This window comes from Cystoisospora suis (genome assembly GCF_002600585.1).
Source record: "Cystoisospora suis strain Wien I chromosome Unknown contig_577, whole genome shotgun sequence".
Taxonomy (NCBI): domain Eukaryota; phylum Apicomplexa; class Conoidasida; order Eucoccidiorida; family Sarcocystidae; genus Cystoisospora; species Cystoisospora suis.
Genome location: NW_027153378.1, coordinates 24,082 through 35,109, shown reverse-complemented (window position 1 = coordinate 35,109; position 11,028 = coordinate 24,082). Strand labels below are relative to the sequence as shown.

General features: G+C 45.1%; 1 protein-coding gene across 1 annotated transcript in view; it reads left to right on the top strand.

Annotated features, from left to right (window-relative positions):
• Window positions 1–144: 144 nt before the first annotated feature.
• The window catches only part of CSUI_001454 (uncharacterized protein), a gene marked incomplete at its 5' end in the record, with an annotated part of 14,370 nt that continues 3,486 nt past the window's right edge, over window positions 145–11,028 (top strand). Inside the window, 5 exons of the mRNA XM_068061660.1 lie at window positions 145–250; window positions 943–3,600; window positions 4,072–8,936; window positions 9,684–9,812; window positions 10,218–10,999. Of these exons, the coding sequence (XP_067926367.1) occupies window positions 145–250; window positions 943–3,600; window positions 4,072–8,936; window positions 9,684–9,812; window positions 10,218–10,999 (8,540 nt within the window). The remainder of the gene's footprint in view (window positions 251–942; window positions 3,601–4,071; window positions 8,937–9,683; window positions 9,813–10,217; window positions 11,000–11,028) is intronic.

Below are 11,028 nucleotides of genomic sequence, written 5' to 3'. Positions count from 1 at the left end.
TTCTTTCTTTCTTTCTTCACTACTCTAGAGAAGGAATGCTCAACAGGTCTTTATCGTCTTTCAGATGGGAGAGAAGTCTACGTTTTCGAGTCGCGTCTCTATACTCTCTTTCTATCCTCCTTTTTCTCCTCTTCTTTCTGGCAGGCTTACCAGACAAAAAGAGGGAAGAATGCGTTTCGTCTCAATTCTAAAATAGCAGATCCCTTTCTTCTCTTAGTTTTTAAACATTCGTATATCTCCATCATATATGGTATGATGATATCAGTTGTCAGATCTTCTACTACTTCGGTTCCTTGTTCTTTATGATTCTTCTTACGCCTGTGTCACTTCATGGATAAGACGTTCTCTTCTTCTTCTTCTTCCTCCTCCTCCTCCTCCTTGCTCGCTCTTTGGCTTCACAGGAAGTCCATGCGAACATACATCATTCCCTGAGTGAATGTATGTACTCATACATTTCTCTCTCTTTTTGCCTCTTGTGTTCTTCCGCCTTCATATCTACACATACATGTGTATACATGCGTCTTCCACCTCAGACAAGAAGATCTTCTTCTCCTTTTTCGTCTCTTCTTCTCGAAGAATGAACTTTCTTGAAAAGCCTTCTCATAAGGCATTTCATCCTCATAGACTTTCTCTCACACATGGAGTAATGTCCGAAACTTTCCATACCTCCGTCATTTCCAGAGAGCACGTTCCTCCTGGTCTTCCTGCCTCACAGGGAGAAGTAAGAGAAGAGGAACATCAGAAGAAGAAGCCATTTTATGATAGACGCCTCTCACTTCCTCATATCTTCTTCTTCTTTGGAGTCACCTAACCAAGAAGAGATAGAGGAGGAACAGCAGGGAGAAGTTCTTTCCTCCTTTTTTTCTTCTTTCAAATGAAGTTGAGGAACGATGGAGACAGGGACAGAGAGATATCATTCAGTCTCTCCTCTTGACACGTCAGAAACTGGAGACAGAAGATCTTTCCTCTCAGCAAGAAGAAGCGAAGAAGAGGAGGAAACGACTTCGAACCCCTCTGTATCTTCTCATCGTCATCATGATCTTCTTTCAAGTCGCCACTGTTCCTCTTCGTCTTCTGGTCTGTTGCACCCCTCCGCCGTTGAATCAGAAAATCGAGAGGAAAAGGCCCAAGAAAGAAAGAAAGACGATCTACCGTCCCTTTTTCGCTTTCTATCTAAACCTTCTTCTGATCAACATCCTCACTCCACCCCTCTCCCTACAACTCTCCCTTCCTCTTCTTCTTCTTCTTCCACTTCCACATGGCTATCTTCTTCTTCTTCTAAGCCATCTGGAGGTGGACCGCGTCTTCCTGCGCCGTCTCCAGGTCCCCCTCTCTTTCCTCTACGCTTTCGTTTACCTCCTCTTCCTCTTCGTCTTCTTCTTCCTTCTTCTTCTCTCGACGGAGATGCTGATGTTCCTCCTGATAAAGAGTTCCCGAGTACCTCGACTCTGGAGCTTCCTTCTCCTCTCTCTACGAGCAGGAAGAGAGACGTAGCAGCGGTCTCTCATCTTAACCCTGTCTCTTCGTCTTCTTTAGGAGATGGAGAAGAAAGTAGATCTACTTCTTCTCTTCTCAATGAGGTAGACAAGAATCGAGGAAAGAAGATGATCTTCAGTCACGACCCAGCTTCTTACTCGAATGCACCTCCTTCTTCTTCTTCTTCAGGGGCAAAGCAACAGGGAGGAGAGAAACAAGAAGCAAGAAATCTCTATCAAGAGAAACAACAAGATGAGTCTCGTGAAGGGAGAAAGGGAAGTTTCTCTTCTTCCTCGCGTTTCATCGATGAATCCATAGAAGGAGATGAAGAAGAGAAGAAGAGTGAGCTTATTCTTGTCTCCGCCGCATTCCTAACAGAGAAAGGTAAAAAGAGTGAGAGACTCTTTCTCCAATCTACAACGACAAATGACGACTCCTCCCTGTCTTCTTTTCCTCCTCCTCCTCCTCCTCCTTCTCATATCCCCCTTCTCTCTTCTTCGGGTGTACATACACCCCAAGGACATGTAAAGGGTAGTAGTCATGAGAGTCATCATGATGATCATAACAGACACATTTTCCCCAATGGAGTCTTCTTACATACAGATCCAAAACAAAAGAGAACAGGTCCCCCCTATGATAAACGTTTTCCTTTCCAAAGTGGCGACAAAGAACAACGACTTGAAGAAGAAGGTCTAAGTAATGCCTCCCGTGAACGAGAGAATGATGGTCTATTACATGGTGGGGACAGTTTATCTTTAATGGAAGAAGGTAGAAGAAGTTCTTCTTTGAGAGATAGGGAGATGAGCGGGTCTTCTTCTTCGTCACTCCTTCTATCGAAGAAATTCATGACAGGACAGAGAAAGGATACAAGAGAAGGAGGCAATGAAGAAGAAGATAAAGAAGGAGAGACGACGTCCATTATGGAAAGAGAAAAGACAGAAGAAACGTCGGAAAGGGAAGAGAAATGTCTACCTCCTAAGGAAGATAGTCTACCAAGGATGCCACCCCCCGACATCACGAAGAGAATGAAGAAAGAAGATAAACGGATAGATTCAAGTGGTCGTCGGATCAGTCCTTCGTTGTCCATTATCTCTTCATCTTCTTCTTCTTCTTGCGGCGACAATTCTCGAAATGCGCCGACTCTTCTTATCCCTTCTCAGCAGTCTGATCGTGTGAGTCATCCTCCTGTCTCTACAACACAACACCCGATGGGATTTGTGTCTCCACGGCTTCTTTCTTCTCCCCATGTTCCACAGCAAGGGGGGGGGACAGGTCCAGAGAGAGAAAGAGCTTCCTCTTTCTCCGCACCCAGTCTTTCGAAATCTTTTCAACAGAATTCTTCGCTTCATACTTCTTCCTTCAGTCGTTCTCTACAGCAAGTTAACGAATCCTCATCGTCCCTTTCTTCTCTCTATCCTTCTTCGTCTTCTTCTCACCCTCCTGCTTTACCTTGTTCTTCTTCTACTGTAGGTCTTCATTCACTTCCGAAAGCTTCATCTTCGTCATCTTCATCGGGAGTGTTAGTCACTGCTTCTGTCCGTACACCCTCGTCATCTAGCACTCCTTCTCATCGTGCGACTCCTCTTCCCTCTACTGTCCTTACAACACATCCTTCACCTCATACACCCCCCCTCCCTGTGAACAACCCGCCACAACATCCTTCTTCTTCTTCTTCTTCAGCATCATCTCAGCTTACATCAAAGGGTCCTATACTTCATAATCCATCGCTTCCCTCTTCACATCCTCCTCACGGTTGTCCTCTCCCCTCTTCTTCTTCTACTATATCTCTTTGTTCTCCTTCTCTCTTACTTGCAACTGCACACCATCACCCCTATAGACGTCCGTCTCTCCCAGCCGACCTCGGATCGTCACCATCATCTTCTTCTTCTTCTTCGTCTTCTTCTTCTTCTTCGTCTTCTTCTTCTTCTCTTCCTCAATGTCGACAGGAGCAGCATGACCATACCAAGACAGATACCCTTCAGCCATCGACTTCTCTTGCCAAGTGTTCCAATGAGTCTTATTACCAGCCTTCGAGTTCACTCTCGCATGGTCTTCCTTCGCGGCGACGAAATAGCATTGCTGAAGCTCTACTGACGTCTCCTAGCGCTCTTCGCGCTGATACAGGTAGGTCCCTAGTGGTTTTTATCTCTCATTCTCGATCGAAGGGATCTTTCGAGGAGTACTACTCCCCATAATCTTGATAGAAAGAAGATACAGGTCTCTTCATCTTCTTCATTTCTTAACGCATGAGAAGGAAAGAACAAACTGTCTTGACACCGTGAAGGAAGAAGGAGAAGATGATCGCTTTTCGTCCTTCTATTAGAGATATCTGGGGAATGCAGGCCTTTTAGCTAGATAGTCTCCATAACTGTTTAGGCTTTTCAACAGGTATCATCACAGAGAGCCTCGCATACGACGAGACTTTTAGATGAAAGACAGATGATCCCTAGGAATCGATAGAGAAGAACACCATAGATGTCTATCTAGGGGTGTCATGGGTAGATGGATGATCACCTGAGAGAACTGAGAGATATGTAGATACCATTTCTCTTCTTTCTTCTTCTTCTTGTTTCTTCTTGTTCTTCTTTCCCTCAGATGGTCATCGAAGTAAAGGAGATAGTCACCTTCATGAAGTAGAAAGAGAAGAAGGAGAAAGAGAAGAGAGGAAAGAAGAAAGAGGAGAGAGGCCGACTACACCTGCTGGTAATGATCATGGTAAGGTAGCCACTGAAGATAGAGAATCGATAGACCTAACAAAGAAAATATCTTCCATATCAGAAGAAGGAAGGGGAGATGAAAGAGGCGAAAGAAACAAGATGAAGAGTGCAGAGACAGGTGTTGAGAAACCCTTCAACTATGATGCCTTAAGAGCGAATCTCCGTAAAGGCATGCTGCAACTTCTCCCTCAGAAGTTCAATCAGTTCTCCTGTCCTCAAGAAAGAGATAAAGAAGGCCTAATATCTGAAAAAGGTGAGGGGGACGACGGGGATGAGAGAGAAGGAGGAGATAACAACGCAGCATCAAGAGATCTTTCTTCTCTAACTCTTCTTTGTTCTAGTGGATGCTTTTCATCTTCTGCAACAACACAAGAAGATGACCGTTTGTTTCTTCTTCCTTCTCGTAATCCTCTTAGGAGAACGCATGCAGAGGGCCTACGAAGAGATACAGACCATAAGATACTTCTCTCTGAGAATCCACTCTCTTCTCCTCCTTCTGCCGTAGATCTTCTTCGAAATCATCGTGATACTTCTGATCATGTCTGTTCATCGAAGTCGACTTCTACTCTGTTGTCTCCGTTGAGACCTGGGAGTCTTACAGAAAGATGTCGTGGAGGACAGGAAACCGGTAAAGGATGGGGGGTGTCTTCTCCATGTGAAGGAAAATACGCGAGAGAAGAAACAACAGTGTCTTCTCAGCTAGCTGATCGTCTAGCTACCCTTCAAAGTCGATGCTCTTCCCGGGCTTCTTTTTCTTCGATTTCTATCTTTCCTCCCTATCAGAGAGGCGTCTCTACACAGGAAGCTTTGCCTCCTCCTGTCTCCATTGTTAAGTCGGCTTTACCCTCGGGTGTATTCAACGAGATTTCTCCTAAGAAAGTCTGTAAGGTAGACAACACTCCTTATCGTGACGACCATTCATCTTCTCCACCTTCGTTCTCTTCTGCTTTTTCTCCTTTTCTTCTGAATCGAGATGCCTTGAAGAGAAGAACACGACCTCCTTCTCCATCAAGAGGAAAAGACTACGACGAAAGATCTTTCTCGCGCTTCAGCTGTTCATCGTTCGCAGACATGTCAAGGCTACCTTCCCATGAGACATCGAAGGCTTCCTTCGGAGAAAGAGACACCAACCCCAACAATCCCTACACAGCTAGCCGTAAAGCTAGCCATACAAGTAGTAGTAGTACTCGTAGTTCTCGGGGAGACGAAAGATTAAGTGCGTGCATGGAGAGAACCGTCTCTTGTCTGAACTGTGGAGAAGGGGGAAGAACCCATTGTCTCGAGACAGCCTTTAAAACAAGTCATAAGAGAGAAGATTCCCAAGGTCAATTCCACAAGACTTCACAAGCACAGCCAGAAGAGAATAAGAAAGATCTACTTCTCCGAGAGAACAAGAAGGACCTGTCGACGTGCATGATAAGAGGAGAGACGTCATCGGTCGGTATGTCTTCTTTTCCTAAGCCATTCTACAGAAGCCGGAGCAACAGTATCGAAGGAGTTGGGGGTGCCTGTATGCCCTCCTTTCCTTCGCCTGCCAAGCCAAATCGATCTTCTTCTTCTTCTCGAGTGTCTGGGCCTCTCGTGGAAGGGGAGAAAGGAAGAGAGGGGGAAGAGAAAGAAGTAAGAAGAACCAGTTTCTCGCTAGAGAAAAACGCTCTTGTTCATCGAAACGAGATCAAGAAGAAGAAGAAGAGCGATCATAACCCCCGTCAAGATACGATCCTAGCTTCTTCCTCTCCTGTACGATACTTCGATTCTTCGCCTTTACATCAAAGTGCTAAGGCAGATCTTACCATTCTTTCGAATACAGAGGAAAGGGAATGTAAGGTCGAAGAAGAAGTGATCCTAACCTGTCCGCATCATCTCCATCCCCCTTCTTCTTTACCTCCTCGAAGACGAGAGGAAGCATTGGGGGGAGGAGAAGACGAACCTCGTATGTCTTTCTATAAAGAGACCGATAATGTTTTGTATAGAGAAGAAGAAGAACAAAGACTCCAAGGAGAGATATCGCTCCATCGTCATGCCCTAGCATCTTCCACCGTTATGACACGAGGAGTTCCTTCAACATCTTGCTGTCCTCATCAATCACTTCTTTTGGTCCAGTCATCTTCTCCTGAGCTTCGATCTCTTCCTCGTCCATCCTTCGTAAGAGCTTCTCATACGTCTTCTCCATCATCATGTTCTCATGGTCTTCCATTTCTTGGAAGAGAAGGAGACAGACAACGAGACCTCGCAGCAGTCGTAGGAGAACAAGACGTCATGATACAAGATCAAGAGAGACACCTCTCCTCATACACCAGAGATCTCCACACTAGGAGTACAGGGGGGGCGTGTCAAATGTATTATACACATGCTGCAAGTATGCAAGAAGAGCACTCCCATCGCTGTCGCCATCTTTCTTCTTGTCTTGATAGTCATGATGAGGATGCAAATGATCCTACTGAGAGGGGAAGACTACGAGCAAGAAGAAGAGATTACTACACACTCAACCAAGAAGAGAAAAGAAGAGATGAACTGAAAGGAAGCGGAGGTCTTTCTCCTATCTTATCGGCCTCGCGTCCCGATGGAGGGGGCCAAGACAGAGAAGAAAGCGAGGAATGCTGTCTCTCTACAGAGAGAAGAAGCAGAAGAGATCTTCCATGCTGTCGTCATCTCGCAGAGCATGAAGAAGAGGATCTAAGAAGAAGAAGAGAGGATGAGGAAAGAAGAAGAAGAATGAAGTGTGGAGATCCCTTATCGCCTTTGGATGTCTTAGCTCATAAGAACACATGGCTTCAATTACGAGAAGGAGAAAGAAGAGAAGGAGGCCTCACTATAGCAGAGAAAAGAGATGATCGAACCTTGGAGTGTGTTGAACGATTTCCAGATGAAAGAATACGAATCAAAACAGCTTGTCTCCACACTCCCCCTCCTGCTTCTAATCTAGAAGAAGAAGAAATTCTGCGGCGACAACCATGCCGTCTATTAGAGGGAGAACGTCGATTGAATGAAGAGGAAGACAGAAGATATCATCGATACTTTTATCAGTCTTCTCTTGAGGAAGGAAGAAGAGAAAGACGGCGACATAGTAGTAGTAGTAGTCGTCTTATACACGGTGACGGGAGAGATAATTCAAGAGAGAATGAAGGGCCTCACCACTATCTTCGTATACATCCACGACACCCCTGCCTAGGATATAGAAGCGAGAGAGGAGATAATACGGAGATAGCTAGGATGAAGAATAAGATAGATGAAGAAAAGTTGATGTGTGATGCGGTGCTCCTTCATGAAGAACGGCGGAGGGAGACAGAGGAGAAAGAGAAGGAATCTTGGTATTCTAAGAATACTAGGCAAAAACGAATGGATGTTCTGAATGAAGAAAAGAAGGACAGCCCTCTCATAGATCATGTAGGAGATGATCATCCCCAGACAGCTCTTTATCGAATCGAAAGAAGAGGGAGAGAATGGCATGAAGAAAGTGTCCTCAGTATTTCCAGGTGTACAGACACCCCAAATACACCATTCCCTTGTCCAGCAGATCTCGGGACTCAAAAATATCGAAGGGGAGAAGAGAGAAGACATCATTCTTCTTCTCTTCGGTATGATCATCGCGGATGTGATGGTCGTAGCCATTCTTCTCTGAAAGATGAAAGATCCTTAAGATATCTCTCTCACCTTAAGAACACCGATCCTCCTCATCTTATAATACAGACAAGAAGGACTCCTCGTCTAAGATCTCGAGGTGAAGAGAAGGAAAGAGCTTTTCTACAGCCCCTCCATACCGACCATGAAAGAGAAGGTTGTATTACTTCCTCGCATAATAATAAACGAACGTTGCTTCTTCCTCTTTCTCACTATACACCAGCGGCATCTTCTTCTTCTTCTTCGTCTTCTTCTTCGTCTCTAACGTCAAGACGCCGACGAATCTCTGAGCCGTCGCTACTTTGCCGGCGAGTGGGAGAGAAGAGAGAAGATAGAAAGGATGTGTATTGCCATGAGGGAATGTGCTGTCGATCTTCCGAGAGAGATGAGAAGACCAACTATGGAAGAAAGAGTCATCCAAAGGAGTGTCTCCAAGCGAGCTCTTCCCCTCCGTATCTAGAGTCATCTTCGTCGTGTCCATTTCAACCACCCTGTTTTTCTCTTCTTCCGCTTCCTTGTTCTTCTTCTTCTTCTCGTGTTAGATCTTCTTCTTCTTCTCCTCCTCTTCCTCTTCAAGCCCGTCAGAACCAACGGCGCAATCATGTGGAGATCTGCTATGATACTTGTTCTTTTTCTTCTTCTCCCCAGAGAACAGAGAAGAAGAAAGGTGGTAGCGCGAAGCGTAGTTATTCCTTAGACCCGAGATATCTCCATGCAAAAGATGTAGATGAAGAGGTTGACTATATCGACCACTATAAGAAGAATGAACGAAGAAAGAATGAAGAAGAAGAAAGAAGAAGAGTCACCACACGAACGTGTATCATTACAAAGAATGAAGATACGTCGCCGTACTTCTATAAAGAATTCCAAGAGAAGATTTCCTCCTCTCCTCCAGATGTCGCGAAACTCTACTATAGAGAGAAGAAGATTTCCTCTTCTTCTCCTTCACCTTCTCCTTCTTCTCCTTTATCTCAACGGAGAAGACGGAGAGCCTACTCATCTCTAAAGAAAGCTGAAGATGAGCAAGGTCTTACACGAAAAGAAGAAGAAGTAGGAAGGACCGGGAAGATTGAGAGTCTCCCTGCTTCCTATTCCGATGATAATATTCTCCATTATGACGAGGTAGGGAACAACCCACCCGAAGGCTATATCCCATACATACACAAGACACAGCTAGACACGACAAGACACACACAACATGTCTTCTTCTTCTGAGTCTCCCGACACGTCGGTGGGAAGTAGACACCGAAACTAGCTAGCTAGCTAGCTAGGTGTGAAAGAAGATAGGAGAGTGAGGTTGTGGTATCCCAAACCGAGCAGCATCTCAACATCGTAGAGAAGTGAATCTCGAAGAGAAAGGAAGATAGGAGAGTCTAAGTAGCTGTAAAAAGAACTGAAGAGAGACAAGAAGAACAACAGAGTGTGGAGAGAAGAGAAGCACACTTTCATGAAAGAGGCAGATAGGTTAAAGGTGGACAGGTAGATAGATTGGAGAAAGATAGATAGATAGACTCAAGACAGATAGATTTTGAGACGCTCTTCGTCTTTGTATCCTCTTGAAGGGAGACAAGATGGGGATGTATCTTGAGGAGAGAAAGGAGAAGAAGAGAGGATGAAATCTATTATAGAAACCATTAAAAAGACAGAAGAAGAATAAAGTTTTCCTATATGGAATTACTTCTTGTTCATACGCCACAGAAGAAGGTCCTCATCCCTAGTAAGGGTAGCCAAGCTCACATCTATCTGTCTATCTAACCTCGTAATAGCCTAGGAATCTTTCTTTTCTTCTTCTTGTTCTTCTTTGTCTTCTTCTTCTGTTTCTTGTGGATGTGTAAAATGTCCTTCCAAAATTTTCCTCTGTTCACACAGGTCGCTGTATCGAGACGAAGACATCGACATCACCATGGACAGGCAAGGCCTCGCCAACGCACGCGAGAAGAAGAAGAAGCTGAAGAAGCTCGGCCTGCCCCTCAGTCATATCTTATTGATGCTCTCGAGGTAAAGAATCGGGAGGGAGGGCTCATGCCTGAAAGGAGAAGATTCTCGTTCTCTTTTCCATCGTTACTGCTTCTTATGGTCTTATATATTGGTATGTAGATGTATGTACAGTGGAAATGAAAGAAGAGAATTGGTTTCTTATTAGAGTGGTAGGAGTTTCTTATGATCTTGTGCATGCTGAGACAGCCTCTCCGCTCCTATAGAGAAGAGGATGATTTCCTTTATCTATCTACTGGGTGTTTAACAGACCCCCGTCCGTCCTTCCTGTTTCTTTTCTTTCTCTACCCCTGCCTCCTCTTTCTCTTTCTCCGTCACACATCTTTCTGTTTTTTCTTTGGTGTCCTTGTTCTGTTGTCCCTTCTCTCACTAAACCCTCTTCTTTCTCTTCTTCTTTTCTATCTCCAGGAACTTGCACGTCAGAAGAGACATCTTGAGAAGCAAGTGAAGGATCTGACGGAGGCGAAAGAAGAAGAGAGAACAACGAAGAGAGCTCTTCAGCATCAGCTTGAAGAGCAGACACGTCTTATCGATCAATTCTTCCATCGTACAGCTCCTTCAAGACAAGCAGAGCTATCTGGTGTGGACCTGCAAGGGGAGAGAGCAGCTCATCTTGAAGAAGAAAGAAGAAGAACACCAGGAGGTGTCTTTCATCTTCCTCTTTCTCCTTCGTCAGTTGTCCAATCTGATCAGAAGCATTGCTGTCCTCCTAGATGTGAAGGCGTTGCTGTCGCGAGTCAAGAGGAATGCCGAAGAAGTCTTTTCGAGAAGAAAGGCTGCTCTGTACACCCAACTATAGCTCGTTATCAATGGGAATCCAAGAGAGCCTCTTCTTCTTCTCCTTCTTCATGCCTCTTACTCCATACACCTTTGTATCATCCTAAGTCGATTCCAGGTCGATCTGAAGTTCCTAATCCTCATCTTTCGCCGATGTCTTCTTCCTCCTCCTCCTCTTGTCTCGCATCTTCTTTACGTAAACAAGGAGGAGGAGAAGGGATAGGCAGTCTCCTTCCTACTACAGATGTCGTAGATCATCGTCAGCCCCCGTGCTGTTCTCTCCAAGCAGATCGAACAGGCAACGATCCACTACGCCAGCTCTCTTCCTCTTCTTCTTCTTCTTCTTCTTCTTCGTGTCTTTCAAGTGGCCCTCTCTTACCTCCATGCTCTCTCCTACCTTGCAACCGACCCGCGTCCCCTCCCTCATCTCTTCTTGCTCTTC